The sequence below is a fragment of the Mustela nigripes genome, chromosome 12 (assembly GCF_022355385.1).
Source record: "Mustela nigripes isolate SB6536 chromosome 12, MUSNIG.SB6536, whole genome shotgun sequence".
Classification (NCBI taxonomy): domain Eukaryota; kingdom Metazoa; phylum Chordata; class Mammalia; order Carnivora; family Mustelidae; genus Mustela; species Mustela nigripes.
The window spans coordinates 105,145,690-105,165,099 of record NC_081568.1 but is presented as its reverse complement, the minus strand read 5'-3'; the positions used below and the strand labels follow the sequence as shown (position 1 = coordinate 105,165,099).

The 19,410-nt window shown below is 36.7% G+C and overlaps 1 protein-coding gene across 1 annotated transcript in view; it reads right to left on the bottom strand.

Moving 5' to 3' along the window:
- The window catches only part of MSH3 (mutS homolog 3), a 170,856-nt gene that overhangs the window by 8,755 nt on the left and 142,691 nt on the right, over positions 1–19,410 (bottom strand). The window contains exons 19-20 of the mRNA XM_059416382.1: positions 5,942–6,128; positions 1,611–1,740 (exon numbers count right to left, since the gene is read on the bottom strand). Of these exons, the coding sequence (XP_059272365.1) occupies positions 1,611–1,740; positions 5,942–6,128 (317 nt within the window). The remainder of the gene's footprint in view (positions 1–1,610; positions 1,741–5,941; positions 6,129–19,410) is intronic.

Below are 19,410 nucleotides of genomic sequence, written 5' to 3'. Positions count from 1 at the left end.
TCACATGGAAAAATGTCTGGAGAGGCATTTTATAAAGCTACTGGCAGGTACAGGAAGAGTCAGATATAGACTCAAATAGAAGAATGGAATGAAAACAAGGCAATTACTGCCTTCAAAAACACAAAAAGCAAAAAAATTGCATAAGAACAAAAATGCACTTGTCCTCATACCTGGCTCATGATTAAGCAATACTTGCTGGCAATAACAGTGAAAACTCTGAAGAGGAATGAGGCAGAAAGAACCTGGAATGAGTACTCTGGGAGGTCAGAGCAGCAAAGGCTGAGGACTCCCAACCAGCACAATGAGAAGCCAAACAATAATGTGTCCAGATGATGAAGCAGGAGATGGGCAGATAAGCATATGATTTAGAGATTCGGAAAGAGCAATGAAGGAGGTGAAAGTGGCTGCCTTGGGACTGGATGGGGAGGGGGCATGGAGGGAAGGGACAGAGGCAGGGGTTTTCTGCCCGTTAGCATGTGCCTTTCAGCATCATTTCATGTTTAAAATTAGGTTCATGAATATAAATTTCAATTAATAAAATAAAATGCCAGAACACTTACAGGTTGGTAGTCAGTTCACATAAAGGCTTATCACTGACCCTTCCCTGCTGGTGAACTCTTGTTTATCCCACTGGGTTTTAGCTTATAAGCTCCTCCTGTCACTTTGGATGCAGATTAATAGACATGAAACTGCTTCCATGTGAGAATTTATGATGTGTTTTTCAAGACTGCATGGTGGTAAAAGGCAAGGATTGCCTAACATTACATTTAGCTCAGGTCCAGGGCTTTGTTTTATTTGGGCCAGCTGCCTGATTTCTTTTTCAGGTCCATCTTTATTACTTTTCCAAAATAAAATTTGGACCCTGCAGTGTCTTGGGTAATGGATTTTCCATTGCAGCACACCAACTGTGTAAACCACTGCTGGCCCACAGGCTGGGAGCTTAAAAAAATTACTACTGAACAGGAAAATAAGATTATACTGAAACTGACTATATTACTTAGAGCGCTTGAATTTATTTCTGTTGGCTAATGATGTTCTTTTTCATGAAACATCTCATTCCTGTGACAGTGGTCCAGGGTGGGAAGGCTAGGAAAAATAGTGTAGATTCCACATACCTCTTCTAGCAGAGCAGGAAAGAACGTGCAAGCAGATAGCAGATTCTAGGACTCTAGGCTTAGTTCAACCCCTACCCAGGTGGCCCACGTGGGCAAGCCACTTGACCTAACATTCAGTTCCCTTGTCAAGTTAAGATAAAACATATATTCAGTATAGAATACTGGGGATGAGACATTTTTGAAGATGACTAATATACTTGACTGTTCGGGCACCTTTCCTGGGACCAATCTAAGAGTAAAACCTACACGGCACCTCTGACCCCATCTCCTTCTTATAGAAAAATGAGGTAGACAAAACCCAGAGAAGTGCTCAGAGATGGCAAAGATAAATGTAAATTCTACTTGACCCTAAGCTTGGAGAAAATGAACTTGGACAAATGTCATTTATAATCAACATTCATTTTATTTTTAATAAGCAGTAAGTTCACGTATTCATGAATCAAACACGAAAACCAACAACATTCCTGTTGTACTTACTGCAAGTGTATTTCATACCTGAATCCTCTTTGCTTTCATCCTCAGTGATCAAGAATCCCATGTGATAATTTCCCACCTGTTGCAAGTAACTTTTTTCTAATTCACAAACTGGTGGATAATGGGTGACAAACAGGGTTAAGGATTTCACCTAAAGCAGTAAGACATGACAAACGTTATTTTATTTTTATATTTATTTATTTTTAAAGATTTTATTTATTTGTCAGAGACAGAGAGAGAGAACATTAGTAGGGAGAGCGACAGGCAGAGGGAAAAGTAGACTTCCCGCTGAGCAGGGAGCCCGATTCGGAACTAGATCCCAGGACCCTGCAGTCACGACCTGAGCTGAAGGCAGATCCTTAACCAACTGAGCCACCCAGGTGTCCCTGTTATTTTATTTTTAAATTTTACCTTAAACTTTTCTCCAATTTTGTTTTGAAAAAGTTCAAACCTTTATAAACATTGTAAGAAAAGTACAATGAACATTGCTATACTCTTTCCCTAGACAACAGTTTTTTGGTTCAATGTTATTTTATTTTTAAATTTTACCTTAAACTTTTCTCCAATTTTGTTTTGAAAAAGTTCAAACCTTTATAAACATTGTAAGAAAAGTACAATGAACATTGCTATACTCTTTAACTAGACAACAGTTTTTTGGTTCAATTTTATACATATAATATATAAATATATATAAATATTTTATATTTGGTTTGCATTTTGCCATAACACACACACACACACACACACACACACACACACTTTTTTTCCTGAAACATTTGAGAATTGCAGACATGACACTTCATCCCTAAATACCTAAAATTCTATCTTTTAAGAACAAAAGCATTCTCATATTAACCAGATAAAATTATTAAACTTGAGAAATTTAACACTGATATATTACTATTACCTAACATTAGTCCACAAATTTCCTTAACTGTCCCAGTAACACTCTATAAAGTTTCTCTATATTAAAAAAAAAAATCAAGGATCATGCATGTCACACATCTAGTCATGTCTCTTTAGTCTCCATCAATCTAGAAAAGTTCCCAGCCTCCTTTTTACGTCTTTTATGACATTAATGTTCTTGAAATATCTAAGAGTTTCGTATCATGTTTTGTATAATGTCCCTCAATTTGGATTTGGTTGATTTTTTTCTCCAAATAAGCTTAAACCTTACTGGCAGATATATTACATATTTATGGAGGTGCCATACTCTTTTCAGTACATCGTATCAAGAGCCACATGATATCAATTTGGCCTACTATTGGGGATGCTAAATTTGCTTATTTGGTTTAAGTGAGTGCCAGAAGATTTCTCTACTATACCGACACCTTTCACCTTTGTAATTAATGACTTCTGGAGTAATACTTTGAGATTGTGTGAATATCCTTTTTTCCATAACACACACACACACACACTTTTTGTGGCAAAACTCAAAGTTTTGCCATCTATGGATCATTGTTGCCTGATGATGCAGTGACTAGTAAATGCTGATTTAAAAAAATTCTCTCTGTATTTTTTAGTTGGCATTCTGTAAAGAAGAGCTTTCTTTTCTCCCTACCCTACCTCTGCCATTTTGAAATTTACTTTTGTTTTGTTAGTATTCATATGCATTTATGGATTCCTTAATAAGCATTATTTTAAAGTACACATTATTATGTATTTTTGAAATCCCTTATTTCTTAAATCTTAAAAGAAGCTAACACCAAATCTTGATCTAAAAATTGGCAGAAGAGGCGCCTGGGTGGCTCAGTCAGTTAAACAGCCAACTCTTGATTCTGGCTCAGGTCACGATGTCAGGGTTCTGGGATCAAGTCCAGCAATGAGCTCTGTGATCAGCGGGGAGTCTGCTTGGGAGTCTATCTCTGCCCCCACTCCACCGTTCACACATTCTCTCTCTCTTTCTCAAATAAATAAATAACCTTTTTAAAAAAAAGATAAAAATTGGCAGAAGGGGGTGATTAAATAAAAGAACTTCAGTTTTGATTCATCTGCCATTCACCTCATTAAAAGTCAGAACATGTGCCTTATAACAATTACAATAAACCTATTAAGGCAAGATTTCTTTGATGAGCTGCTCTTAGAATCTGCCCCCAAAGTATCTGTGGACCAGCTGTCTCCATGATGCCCCTTCCCTGAGGTGACATGCATTTGCTGCCAGAAGACCTAAGGGTTTGGGTCATAACACTGCTCTCCTCAAGGCCATTTTCAGCTCGCAGCCGCCACACAGAGCTTCCCCATCCCTCCTCTCTGCTCTCTCTTCCCCATCCCAGCAATCAAAAGACACCAAGAAAATGCAGATTTTCATCCATAAAAAAGGGTAGAAACTCTGCTCCTGAAGAATCCTCTTCAGTGACTTACCTCTAACATAAATTTTATCTAAAAATAACACTTTCTTCATTAACATTTAAAACATCAAAAAGCTGCTATAGAAGCAATGAAAAGAGAAGTGACAAATTTAATTCTGTCATGATTTGTTCCTGAGGGTTCCTAAAGGGATCTTTAACATATCACCAAACTGCTTTTGGTAGCCAGGCTCCAACATGGCCTCCCAATGCTCGTGTTCTTGAGCAGTGAATTCCCACAGTGAATCAAGGCTGGCCCTTGTGCTCAACAGAATGTGATGGTAGTGACGGTGTGTGGCTTGTGAAGCTAGGTCATAAAACGCATTTTGTCATAAATGCATAAAATGCTCGGGCCACTTGGAATGGTTCTTCTGGGAGCTGGCAGAAGCCATATTCAAATGGCCCCATGGAGAGAGGTTCACAGAGAAAGAAAATGAGAGCCCTGGGCAACTGCCAGCACTAATTTGCCAGCAGCGAGCAAGCCACATTGGAAAGGGTCCTCCAGCCCCAGTCAGGCCTTCAGATGACTCCCTGACCACAACCTCAGGAGAGAGCCTGAGCCAAAACCACCCAACTAAGGTGCTCACAAATTCCTTACCTCCAGACCCCTGAGAGATCTAACAGATGATTATTGCTGTTTTAAGTCACTTAGTCTTGGGGTAATTTGTTATGTATCACAGTAACTGATAAGCACTTGGAGCAATGAAATCAAGCTCAGAGGGGGCTGTCAAATTCAGTCTGTCATGATTCATTCCTGAAGGTTCTTAAATCAATGTTTAGAATATGTTTGGGAGGCAGGACTCCCTGACAGGACTTTCCTGAACCTGTGATATGCAGTTTCTACGATAATTAAAGAGATGTTCCTGAGTTCTTCTTACAAATAAAGAATTTTTTTAAGAAAAATTAAAAGTATTTATTTTAAAGTCGAAAACATGCCACCGTTAACTATATAAGCTAACTAAATGTTCAAACAAAAACAGGCCCACAGAAGTTTAAAGAAAAGGGGAGTTATTTTTGCATCCTGTGCTGTGCAAAGGAATAGGAGTAAAAAATATGCTTTTACTGGTTATGTAAGGAAGAGAAGGAGAAATGAAAAGGGAGGAAAGACCCATAGGAAAGAGTTTTAAAAGCAGAGAACAAAATACTAAGAGAAAAACCGAAGACCGACAAGGTTCCGGACAGGTGCCAAGAAGGAGAGGCAGAGGAGGAGAGGCGAGAATGAAGAGAGAGAGAGCATTAATAAAGCGGGGAGCTTGATGGAGATGACAAGGATGGAGGATTTAACACAAACAAAACTTCACACCAAGAGGCTCAGACCTGCCCTCTGGAAAAAACAGATATGCATTCAAAGAGTGAAAGAAAGGCACAAAGACATGAGATTAAATCTCTTCTACCAAGGCCCTGTAGGATATTACTCAAAAAAGGATTTCATAGGTTAAAATGGCTCTATCTCATTTTTGTCCTTTCCTTAAGGACTGGGTTGCAAGTTGGGGTTGGGGGGGGGTGTCCCTGCTTTTAATTCAGAGTTTGCCAAGGATAATGAAAACAGTTCTGGGGGGAAATACTGCCAGAGAGGCCTTTACTCTGTTTCAGCAAAAGCAAAGAAGACACATCAAAGAATTACAGACATGATGTAGGGCTAATCCATCTAAGTTCAATGTAGAGTGTTTTAATGGCCAATTGCAGGTATAGAGTCACTTATAATAAAGATAATTTTTTAAAAACAGACTTTAATTATTTATTTGACACAGAAAGAGACATAGACAGTGATACAGGGAATACAAGCAGAGGAAGTGGGAGAGGGAGAAGCAGGCTTCCTGCTGAGCAGAGAGCCTGACTTGGGGCTCGATCCCAGGACCCTGGGATCATGACCTGAGCTGAAGGCAGTTGCGTAACAACTGAGCCACCCAGACATCCCTGATCATTTTGAATATTTAGAAGCTGACCAGAAAAACAATTTATATGCTATGCACCATTCACATACAAAAAGCTGTGCAAGATACTCACATCTCTAATAAAATGCTCGAGTGTAGCATAAGCAATGGCGATTCCATCATGGGTGCTCGTCCCTCTTCCCAATTCATCCAAGATAACCAAGGACTGGGATGTTGCTTGTCTTATTATTTCTGCAGTGTCAGTCAGCTCTTCCATAAAGGTACTCTGTCCTTTATATATATTATCTGCCGCTCCCATCCTACAAATAAGATGAAGACACCTTGATTTTTCCTCTGAATTTTATTATTAGGAAGCCAAGTATTACTTTATGAAAAATAAAGGATCCCTGAGGGTCTATATACTGTGTGCCAATAACAGCTGAAATCGTATTAAAAAAAGAAAACATGTGTTAGATATGAAGGAGTGCCTAACGTCAAAGTGCACCCTGTAGAAACATTGTGGATAGAGCCTGAGGTACAGGACAGAGCTCCCAAAAAGTAGGGAAACCTCTGACCCTACCTTCTGGGCAATCATCCCAAACCAAAGTTTTGGTATTCCAAGGGAAAATAATGCTTCTCTGTGTTGTTGTGTTTAAAAATCCACGAGTCTAAAAATTACAGAATTAAAGGGTTTTTTCCCTAGTATTTCCTTAACAAGATTCCACAGTGTATTACAAATTACAGTACCACCTTGAAATAAAATTTATTTATATAAGCTAAAACTTTTTATTAGGATGAAAGATGTTTAGTAATCTCAGACACCTACAACAGGTTCCTAAAGTGGACTTCATGGAACACAGTTCTTAGAGATGTCAAGAAATGGGTGCAAAAGATGTAAGGGTTTCTTTCCTGTAAGATTTCCACATCCTTTAATATTATACTGCACACTTTGGTGAGTGCTGTGAAGTGTCTAAACCTGGTGATTCACAGACCTGTACCCCTGGGGATAAAAATATATGTTTATAAAAAATAAAAAACTAAAAAAAAATTATACTGCACATTGTGTATTTTCTAGAGAAGAATCTACTATACAGCATTTCTCTAACTCATTTCACTGTGGACCCCTAAAACTCCCAGAGCACCTCATGGCAATAATGGTCTACAGAACATATTTGGGGAAATGTCTATTTAGTGTAAAAGGATTCTGGGAGGAAAAAAAAGTGTATGTGGGGGAGAATCATTAAGCAATATTCACTCAAGGTCATGCAGTTAATAGCAAAACTCAAAATTCAGGTTTTCGACCCGCTAACCAGCTTTGTGAGTTCTGGTTAACTATTTTCTTAGCAAAATACCTTCATCAATGTAGTTTTTCTCCAGTAGTTCACATGTGACCTAAAGCAGCATAATGTACCTTTTCTTTCTAGAGAATGTCATGGTGAAATCCAGCCTTAACCATCTCTGGGCTGGAGCCTTGTACTGGGCAGGGAAGATGGAGTACATTGTTTTTCCCACAGATTGGCAGACCCTTAGGAGAACTACTCCAGGAATAAGTGTCATTTAGAAACTGTATGTAACTCCATGTAGGATAACTCTACCATAGATGGGGTTATACGGAAATATATATATAGGGTGCCTGGGTGGCTCAGTTGGTTAAGCAACTGCCTTCAGCTCAGGTCATGATCCCGGAGTCCTGGGATCAAGTCCCGCATCAGCCTCTCAGCTCCATGGGGAGTCTGCTTCTTCCTCTGACCTTCTCCCCTCTCATGCTCTCTCTCAAATAAATAAATAAAATCTTAAAAAAAAAAAAGAAATATACATATATATTTATATAACATATATGATATATATATATTTATCCATTTTAAAATGGATAAAATTAAAGCACTATATATGGATAAAATTAAAGCACTATATATATATAGTGCTTTAATTTTATCCATTTTAAAATCAGTAACAATAAAACAGAACTTTTGAGCATTCTGGTTACTTTCTTAAAGTTCAAACACTGTTATTTATATCAATTTTCAATTTCACAAAGGTTAAACTTTTCTATCTCTGAAACCACTCAACTCTCCATAATTGTAATGTTCAACCCCATTTAACACAGTTGCTTTTTCTCCCTATATGTTGCAAGCTGACAAAAAGAATGAACCTTTGGCTGATAACAAAGTGCTCTGATAAGGCCAACATGGGGGGGGTGGGGGGGAAGGCCTTTGATTCTCAAGAATTAGAGTAACAAGCAAGCACTAAGATTTTCATACAATATTTTAAGTATTATACTTAAGTGTTTTCTAGAAAGAGTAGGGTAACAGAAGAGTCTGGCTAGAAGTTTCATGAACTGTAGGATGCTCTTGGGAAGTTATTTTTAGGCAGATACATACACACATAAAACATTTAGTATGTGACAAGGGAGAGATTTTTAATGAGGAGGGGAGGAAAGGATGAACGATCAATCTACAAAGAAACGTGCCAGCTAGGTGGTTATTTTGAAAACAAAACAAAACAGATGTGCCCCTACTCAAACCATATTACAAAATAAATTTATATAAAAGAAGAAACCATAAACATACCAAGAGGTATAAATGAAATTTAATCTCTGGATAGGTAGATAGGTGGCTTTATAAACTTAGCACCAAAACATGTATACAGCAAAAAACACATAGGAAAAAGTTAAAGGCAAACCACAAACGGACACAAATATTTGTAACATGTATAAAAAAGGGTTAATATTCCTAAAACAAATACTCGCATAAAGCAAAACAAAATGGTGAACATTTCAACAGAGGCAGGCAAAGGACAGGAAGAGTCAATTCACACACACAAAAACTCATGAAAATATTTATATATTATGCAAGTTCAAACAGGAATAAAATGCTGTTTTATATACATCAATTAGCAAAGAGTTGAAAAGGAACGATGATATCTACCACTATCGAGAGTATAGAGAAAAGGGTATTCTTATGTGAGACTGAGACTTGTTACAATCTCCCAAAACGCAATTTAGTGATGTCTGTCAGAAGTCTTTCACAACCCATAAATTTCACTCCAGGAATTAACACTATGGAAATTATTGCAGAGGTATGAAAAATGCATGTACAAATATATTCCTTAGTGTTATCCAGTGAAAACCTGGAAAAATCAAATGCCTAAAGAAAAAAAAAAAGAGCAGTAATAGTAGGATGGAAAACTCTGCAGCCAGTAGAAGTGGCATGTTTGAATTTAGGACATCGGAAAATGGTCACAACATATCTTATGTGAAAACACGAGGTCACCAGAAAGTGTCTAGAGTTAGTGGAGGGATCTGTGAGGGCAAGAGGCCTGTCCAGCTGCTGAGGGAGCACAGGCCGGTGCTAAGAACATCTTTAGCAGTGTTCCATACAGACACAAGGACAGCACCCAAAATTAAAGAAAAATCAAGGAGAATTGAGGAAAACTGACAGGAGGATAGAGAAGGACTGACAACAACCAACAAAACAACTACCACAGAGGAAACGAATAAAAATATAATTCACTAAATAGAGTTAAAACAAACAAAACCTCTATTTGGTGTCCTCAGAGAGATTAAGAACACTGAAGCCTTAAAATAAAACAGGCTACCAAAAAAAGGAACAGCTGGAGAACAAAACATCTTGTAAATTAAAAATATGATGACTGAAAAAATTCACTGTATAGGCGGGATTAAAATTAGATACTGTGGAGGACCACGGTTTTAATCTGAAAGATAAATTCAAAGAATTCTCTGAGACCAGTAAACAGATCAAGAAATGAAAAATATACACAAATAATTTCAACATAGTCAGTTTCTGAGAGTTTAAATCTCACCCAACAGGAAGTACAGAAGCCAGACACAAGAAAAGTAGTAATATCATAGAAGAAATAAGACACGCATCTTCAAATGGAAAGTTTCCACAAAATGCCAAATAAGATTAATAAGACAAGACTTATACCGGTAAAATCTTAGAAATGACAGAAATTTTAAGAAAGATCCTAAACACTTCAGAGAGAGAGAAAAAAAAAATTCCTAAGGATGAGAATAAGGTGCCACCAAACTTCTTATCTATAATGAATGCCAAACTAGAAGATAAGGGAGCAATTCCTTTACATTTAGAATCTGGGAGTTTATATCCATTTAACCTTGCAAAACAGATATGAAGACAAAATAAAGCTTATCTTAGACTTTCAAGAACTCTGAGTTCTCATGAATAAACTGCTCAAAGAGAGATAGAGACCAAAAAGGGAAAAGAGCATTTGAGAGGAAAACACAAGATATAGCGAATAGGAGAAGTGCAAAAAACTAGACAGAAATGAGAATTTTAGAGTGGGGTGCTTAGGAGGGGCCCCTCTGACAGTCAAATACCTTAAGGATTACATACTTTTTAAGCTGTCAAGCGAATGTGACTGTAACATATACACAAATCCGAATAACATAAATGCTCATTATTGGCTCCTTCCATTTGTAAACTAGCCTGTAAAAAAGAACGAGGTAATTGCAGCAGGACAGATGTTGAGAGCTTTTGGAAAGGTATAAGTAAGAACAGTTTTAAAAATGAGAAGACTCATATAATGATAAATGATTTCTTTGTATTTGTAGACAGAAGTTCAACAGCTAGTGTTTAAAGCAAATAAATCTAAAATTAGAGTGAGGACTATTTAATAGACATTGTAAGGTTAACTACCAGCGGAACAAAGGTGGGATCCTTGAGAGCAACTGCTTTGAGTGCAGTGGTCTAGGGTTCAGTGCCAGAGGTGCTGGGAGTTTGGGGGGGGGGGAGCCTTTTAGTTTTCAGTTGTATGCTCCCTGTACCATTTGAGCTCCCTTCTATTGTGACCAGGCATTGCTCCTGTAATCATTGTTTTTAATAAAAATGACATTTTTATTAAAAACAATAAAAATGTCATTTTTATTAAAAACAATAAAAATGTCATTTTTATTAAAAACTGCCTGTGCAGAAAAAAATATAGAAGGTTATCAACGTGGTTAGAGTTATTGTCTCAGGGTGGGAGAATTCCTGGTCATGTGGTGACCCCTTCTCTTCCTCCAAGCCCCTAGCAAAACATCTGGTACAAAGATGGAGAATGATAAAAGATATTAAATAATGTCTTCATTCCCAGTTCCAGGGATTAAGCAGGAAATACTGGCCTAACATGGCTGCTAACAAGATTCTATGCTTTTTAAGTGCTCCTTTCATTACTATCATTGAGGCGCCTTTAGAAATTAGTTCAAAATAAAATATAGAGTCAATAATTATAGATAAAATGTATACAGGTAAGTCAGTAATTTAAATTTACATTTAAAGAAGCAAATCACATTTTATACAATAGAGATGTTCAAAAAGGCTGGATTTCAGTCAGCCTAATAAGTGAATTCTTATTTTAGGCCTTAGGCCTTGAAATTGAACTTTCTATACATCTATCACTTGGCATTAAAAAATCAGCTGTCACATTGAGAAAGGAAGTTCTGGCCTAGAAGATGGAGTGAAAACTTTTAAAAAAGTCATGCAATTTATAAATTATGTAATGTAGCCAAATATGGTAGAAAAGGTAACTTGAGGGAAGAGACCGGTGCTCTAGTCCTGGCTTGGCCACTAAGTACCGTGTCATCTTAGCCAAGTTAGGTTACCTTCCTGTGTGGTCCTAAGCTTCGTCATCTGTGAAATGGGGAGACTGGAACAGCTAAACTCTATGGGCCCATCCTCTTCCCAAAGTCCCATGATTTTCACGAATGTGTTCATTTATGCTCATACTAGTACAGCAAAAAGTCCATTAGATTAAATTTTCAAATCCTGAACATCAATATCAACTTATATAACTTGGGCAAATCCTTTAACTGAAACTTAACTTTTCAATTAGTTATTCTTCACAGTGCTTGAAGCCCAAATGTGATAATGCACGTGAGAAAGAATGAGCATTTTACTGTGTTCTGGGCACCCACCTGAGTGTTATACCTGCATTATTTCACTGATTCCTGACACACAGGAGATAGACCTTATCCTCATTTACAGAAGAGGAAACAGGTTTAGTGACCAAAAACCCAGTCATTCATGGAGTCAGGATTTGAACCCAGGTCCATCTGATTCCCGAATGTACACTCCGATCTCCTTACTGTACTTGCTGTCAAAGGCTGGATGTGTGGCAGACACACAATAAAGTGACCCCAATGAACTGCACATTCTGGTATTCACCCCTTGTATGATTCCACCTCCCCTGAGTGTAGGTGGGACCTGTGACTTGCTTTCAACTAATGGAATAGAGCCAAAGTGATGGGATTTTACTCCCTAGATCATATGATGTTATATGAGACTACATCTTGCTAGACCCACACTAGAGACTTTCTCTAATGCTTTGAAGAAGCATGCTGCCACACTGTGAGAGGGCCATGGGAAAAGGATCTGTGAGTGGTCTCCAGGAGCTGAAAGCAGTCCCTAGCCAAAAGCCAACCAGAGGACTCAGTCCTATCATCTCAAGGTGATGGATTCTGCCAGCAACTTGAATGACCTTGTAAGTGGATCCATCCCCAGTTCAGCCTCCAGATGAGAACTCTGCACAGGACCCACCGAAACTACAGAAACCACAGAAACTCTGAAATAATATGCTGTTTCTTTTAGCTGCTGAGTTTGTGACAGTTTGTTACACAACACAGAAAACTAATTCAGTACCTTTACTCTGTAAGTATAAAAAATGAGAATTTGGTGTTCTCTTTGGATTCTTCTTGGTCTCTTAATCTACAGTATCCAGTCCTTAGTACTCTCCTTTCAATTCCACTGATGTTTCATTAATTTATATTCATTGATCTGAGTTATTCTGATAACCTTTTCTATCTTCAATTTCTCTAACAGCTATTCTATTTTTCACCTTACCACCAGACTCCTATTTTAAAATCAACTGAGTCATGTTGGAAATAAGTATAATAAGTCAGCCACAAAAGGACAAATACTGACTCCACTTATGTGAGGTCTCTAAAATAAACAAACTTGGGGTGTGGGGGTGGCTCAGTTGGTTAAGCCGCTGCCTTCGGTTCAGGTCATGATCCCAGGGTCCTGGGATCAAGTCCCACATTGGGCTCCCTGCTCAGCGGGGAGTCTGCTTTTCCCTGACTCTCCCCCTTCTCGAGCTCTCTCTCTCAAATAAATTTTTAAAAAATCTTAAAAAAACAAAAATAAAACAAACGAACTCATAGAAACAGAGAAGTGGAATGTGGTTGCCAAGGGCTGGGGTGGGGGTGAGGAAAGAATGGGAGTTGCTAATCCACAGGCATATAGTTCTGATTTTCCAACATGAGTAGGTGCTAGAGATCTGCAGCACAACATTGTTCCTACACTCAACAAAAATGCATCGTACACTTAAAAACCTGCTAAGAGGGCAGATCTCATGTTAACTGGTCTTATCACAATCAAAGAATTTTGGGGGGATCTATGATAAAAGAAAAATAAGAGGGTGTCTCAAACTGGACAACAGCTTTTTCTGCAATGTTAGCGAAAAGTTGATGTTGCATGAATGCATTTAAAAGTTTACATGTACATTTTTCTAATCTTAATACTAATTACTGAGTTTAATCACTGACAACTGCAGCATACAGAGACAGACTGAACCTATCCAAGTGGCATCAGGACATAAAGGTTGAGTGAGTAGACAAGTTCCAGAGCACTGTGCTTCAGCTTCCCCATCTGTAAGAAGTGACAACAGTATTGCCTGCTTTTCTACTTCTTACGAAGGTTATGAGAAATAAATAAGTTAATTTCTTATTTTTTTATAAAACAAAACAAACATACAATGGTTTCTTAATGCCTGGAAAATAAAACCCTAAATTCCTAGCATGGTTTATAAGGCCTTCTGAGTCTCTGCCCTTAAACCTCTCTCCATTCTCTTCTTCTACCCAACCCATGAGTCAAGAGCAAACAACGTGAGTGTCCAAACTTAAAGTTAACAAAGGACTGACTGATCATTTGTGGCAAGAGTTGCAAGGGATGAAAGGTTTTAAATTTATGTTCTCCTTTGTACTTCGGTATAAATTATAGTTATCCTTGTCCACTGTTGCTGAGTTTATTCTAAAATTATAACGTACAAATCTAAGGAACATAAGAGAAACTTAAGTTTTTACTGAATATAAAAATTAATGTTTAATATTTTCATGGAAAGCTTATTGCAATAACATGGTACCTGGTAATTAAAAAGTAGCATGCAATCTCAACAGTATTCACCTGCATTTTCCATTCAGTTTAAAGACACTGCATTGAAAAGAGTAAGTCCAATTTTCACTTTTCACAATAACCTATTTAATGTAAAAGTGTTTTTCTATGACAATTTTTTAGTGGTAAAGTCAAATTCATACTGATGAAGAATAATTTTTAAAAATGCTATTTACTTTCTGCTTCTCCAAACTATCCTTGCTAACGTCTTCAAGGCCTTCCTGACAAGACGAACAGATCACCCATTCTCCATCCCGACCTTGTTAGATTTTGTCACTGATGGTGACCAGTTGTTCTCTAATGATCTTAGCATCAAAGCCTAGATAGACTCTCAGTCATCTCAGACCCCACGGTGAGCATGGAAGTCCCCTGTGGGCTTGATCCAGGGACCATGAGATCATGACTTGAGCCGAAATCAGGAGTCAGACGCTTACCTGACTGAGCCACAACATGCTTCATGGTATTATTGGGTTTCTGCCCTTAAGGACAGCAGACCAGATTTGAGGGCATCTTAGATGTACTTTTATTATGCAATGTTCCTAACTACCATTAGGCCACTGATTTTCAGTATCTTTTTAGCTGTTAAATCCCTTGCTCAAATGAAATTTCACAGAGAAACTCACTACAGATTAGATAAAAGGCATGCTGATTTGGTCCTGACATAGTCCTGTAAGGCCCCTTCTCTCATCCGGAAGGAGCTCTGGGGGGCTCTCAAGACCCTGTACAACAGTTTGAAAGCCATTGCCTCAGCGGGCAACACATTTTCTATTACAATTATATTTTTTCCACAGCACATGATGAGAAAGGAACAGTGGTGCCCGGCAGACACTGAAGACAGACCAGCTTGCTAACCAGTTACTGAGGAGACTAGGGAAGCGTGAGCTTCTGACTGTGGGAAATGTTTACAGATAAAATATTTTCTGCTAACTACCCTTAAGGAATATAGTTTATTTTTCCAATAAATTTCAGCAGTATAGTTATTTTGATGGACACAGAATTTTATAACTAAACACATTTTCCTTTTCGCCTTGGTTACTAAAAACTGAATGACACCGTATAATAACAAACAGCAAATCTCACTTTATTTTTCTTAACTCACTATCTATGTTTCTCTCCTTACGTTCTCTTTATTCCAGGGTCTTTAGATACCATTCTACTTTCCTATTATCTTGCTAACTTGTACATATCCCAGAAAAACACCAAAAAAAGTTTTTGAAGACATTATAAATTAATATATTTTTTATAACATTTTATTACTTCAACAAGCACTTTACAAGACACAATACTGGACAATGATTCTTACGTTTTTCAAAATGTTAAAATATGTTAGAAATTTAAGGCCTTCTAAGGCCTTCTATTCTGTCTGTATTTATAGTCAAAAGTAGTAAAAAAAAAAATGCCTTCTTTAGGTTTCGTCTTAGAGTTAGTTTGCTCTGAGTACACAGGTTACAGTTATGTGATTAAGAAAAAAAAAATCAGTCTGATATTTTTAGGAGTGGCGGTTGACTAATCTTTCTAATCCCCTACTCCCTCCTCGCCTATAACCCTTAAATAGGTCAACAAAGCTTAATAAAGCACTAATGGAGAAAAGAAATTGATAGTTTCTAAAACCAGTTTCTAAAATACAGAACAGTTACATGAAAATTTGAAAAAGAGTTTGTTTTTTTGAGATCTTGGTATTTTGAGGTAACATTCTGGATGTTTTTCAATTGTAGCTAACAGGGTGGGCCTCTGTCCCTTCAAATCACAATTTCCAGGTCTTACACAAGGAAAATGCTAGCATGAGGGAGAAGTGCTGTAATTAACAAAGAAAAAGTTTTTCTTATTGAACGATCAATACTGGAGCTCAAATATAAAAATCACTGAATAGAGGCAATAATTATATTATATTTGGATTTGGGGACATATTTAAGTGCTTCAAAAATTGTGGTAAAAAATATATAAATAAAGTTTACTACTTACCATTTTTCAGGTACACAATTCAGTGGTATTAATAAGCACATTCAAATGTTGTGCAACCATCATCACCATCCATTACTAGATCTTTTCATCATCCCAAAAAAGAAATTCTGTACTCATTATAAAAACAAACTTGCTATTCTCTCCTTCCCGCCAGCCCATGGTAAACTCTATTCTATTTTCTGTCCTTATGAATTTGCCTATTCTAGCTTCCTCATGTAAGTGGAATGTCTTATTTGTCCTTCAAGTGCTCTGTATAGGAGGAGGACTTTTGTGTTGGCTTATTTTGCCTTCTTCTTGAAATTAAAGATGTTTTCCTATTTACTTTACTTTGCTACAAAGTTAACAGAATTCTGTAGAGTATACATGTCAAAGCTTCTTATTTTTTGAGTATTATATAAATGTACACAAGGAAAATAATCTCCTAAATAAATAAATCTCTAACTTTGGAGACGGATGGTATAAGAAAGAAAAATTTAAAAATTACAGTCCAAGAAAAGAAAAAGCCATAAAAGGATACCAATTACTACAAGATGTGTAGATACTGGATAGTACTTAAAAGGCATTAAAAAAAAAATCTGTGTTGCACTTGATTAAAACATAAACATTAACCCAGAAATGGAATGCAGTCACCAATGATTTACCACTACATTGTATGCGGTTCAAAAAGAGCCCAAAAAGGCAAATACCTAAATAATAATTTCCAGGTGGTAGAATTGAAGGTGATTTAAATTTCCTCCTTTTTTTTTTAGCTTTTCTATTTTTAAATCTTGCACAGTGAACAAGCATTCCAGTGTAATTAGAAAATATGTTATTTTTAAAAATCACAAATGATACATTTAAGAACACTTTATTGTATCATTACTTTAAGACAAAGGAAAAAGAAAGTAATTACCAGGTTAAAGAAGCAGCTTTCTTCTAGCCATATCGAAAACACTTGATTAGCAGCAATAAAATTATTACAAAAGACAAGAAAAGTTTTTCTTTCATATAATTGTTTCTACTAACAGTTGCAATCACATCACACTACAGTATTTAAAATTAATTTATAAAAGTTGTAACACTGAACTGCATATATATATAACCAAGCAAAAAATACTGTTAGCAATTTTTCAATTTCAATGGAAACGTTGCTGAGAATCAAGACAATAATCCAGAAAAATGCCAAACTTGTGTTGGCTCTCATGAATCCATGTTCACTCGAAACATCTACAAACATAGGCAGGCCACTTATGAAGGACAGGGGCATTTTCCTATCAAAGGGAACCCAGGATACGCTGACTGGGCAAACTATTCTCTAACATATCTACTAGTCCGCTCTGTGGGAAAGTCCCAAGAATTTCAAAGGATAATAATGAAGAGAGCAAATGTTCTTTTCCAACCTTAACTGCATATGTTAAAACCACAAATAATTAAGGCCATCAAAAGAAAGACAAGATCAATCACTCATCAGGAATAAGATTAATCAGATTAATTAATTACTCAGATTAATTAATAAGATTAATAGAGGGGAACCTGACACAACCAGAGGGATGCATCCTTATAATTACACACACATTATGAGCTGAGGCAGACAAAATCACAATCTCTCTGATTTTGTTGTTCTCTTTGCAAAATTTTGGGAGTGGAAATTGAACAATGGCTCCTAAATCTGAATATGTTTCAGGGTCACTTGCAGAGGTTCTTAAATACAGAGTCTAAGAGTCTCCTTCATCACACCAATTACAACACTATATCCAAGGGATCTGTGTTTAAGGGAACTGCCTGGGCTCTGCATTTCAAACCAAACCAACTCCTCAGGTGACTGAAGTATTAAATTCACACAACCACTTCTTATCAAAAGATGAAGTGAGGCATCTCCTGTTTGGCAAACACAGCTGTGGGAACTAAATAAACAACAGAGATATTAATAGGCAACACTTCTGATGCCAACAGAATTCATAACAGCCTACTCATTTTGTAAAATATCACTTATCATGCGGTTTTTAGTGCTGGTATTTACTACCAACTGGAAAACATACACTGATTCAAGATGTTCTCTTTCTGCCCAAGGAGGATATATATATACATATATAAAATATATGAATATATATTAGAATATATACACATACAAGTATATATATAAATATATATCATATATATTTAATAGACTACAAATACTCCACAGTAGGTGGAGTATATACAACTCAATCAGTATTTGCTGAATTAAGCCAGACTGTGCAAACAAATCAGTAATCATCCACACGGTCAAAAGCAAATATTCAAAATAAGTTAAGCATCTGAATGCCTATTATGCTCCAACTCTCTCTTAAAATAAGCACACTGTTGCCATTTTGAGTACACAGTTCCTGAAGTGAGGAGCTGAAACAGACTTTACTTGGGTAACATGGCAAGAAAATTATTAACCAAGGGCCATTTAATGTAAATACCACTTTCTACCAACATTTAATTGACATAAATTATGCTGACAGAAGCCAATTGTTTTGCTTTTTTCAAGCCACATTTAATTCACTGCTTTTCTAAAACTTAATTAGCAAGTCTAAAAAGGTAAATGAGGTTTAAGTTTGCATTTATCAGGTTAATAAACAAGAGACCTTATATTCTGGTGATGCACTCAAACATGTTAATGATCCTTGGAAATATGTGTCTAGAAATATTTCATTGATAAATACATATATCACAAAATACTGATATAAATATACTAATTAGAGCCACATGTATATGTTTGCCAAAATTCTACTATTAAAAATAATGTTCTTGTTCAGGAATAGGCTTATACAAGGTTACAACATTCAGTAAAAAATATTCCTAAAGCCTGTCTGTTCACAGCTTTTCACACATTCATTTATTCCTCTGACAGCACAGCACACGGCACAAAGTAGGCACTCAACTAGTATTTACAGAATGCATGAATTTAAACCCGGTGTCATAAATGTCCAGTCAATAAAACAAAAATAACCAACTTAAAGGTAAAAATTTGGAGCCAAGTGTTATGCATCTATCTCACTCTGCTATATTTTCAGTACTTCTTCCACTGAGTCCAAACAGGATTTGCAATGATTTGAATAACAACAGACCTATTATGGAAGAATTACAAAGAATATGAAACTAAGATCATAAGCCATACAGTAGATCTTCATATTTAAGACAGCACATTTTACACAAGTGTTGAAAATGCTAATTTTGGGTCTCAGCGATTCCAACTTAATAGGTCTCTGATCAGGGATTAGAAAGTTTTAAACATTTGAAACAAGTTTCTCTCTGATTCTGATGCAACTGTTATAAGAACCATATTAGAGAAATAGTCCCATGTATGATAAGGGGAAAACTAAACTAAATCTGTTTCTGCACCTGAGCCTTGAATTTAGCTCTGGCTTTCCTGGCAGCCAAGACAAAAAGGAATTAAAGAAAGTAACCATCAGCTGATGAGAGGAGGCCTGGCAGTTTGTCAGAGAAG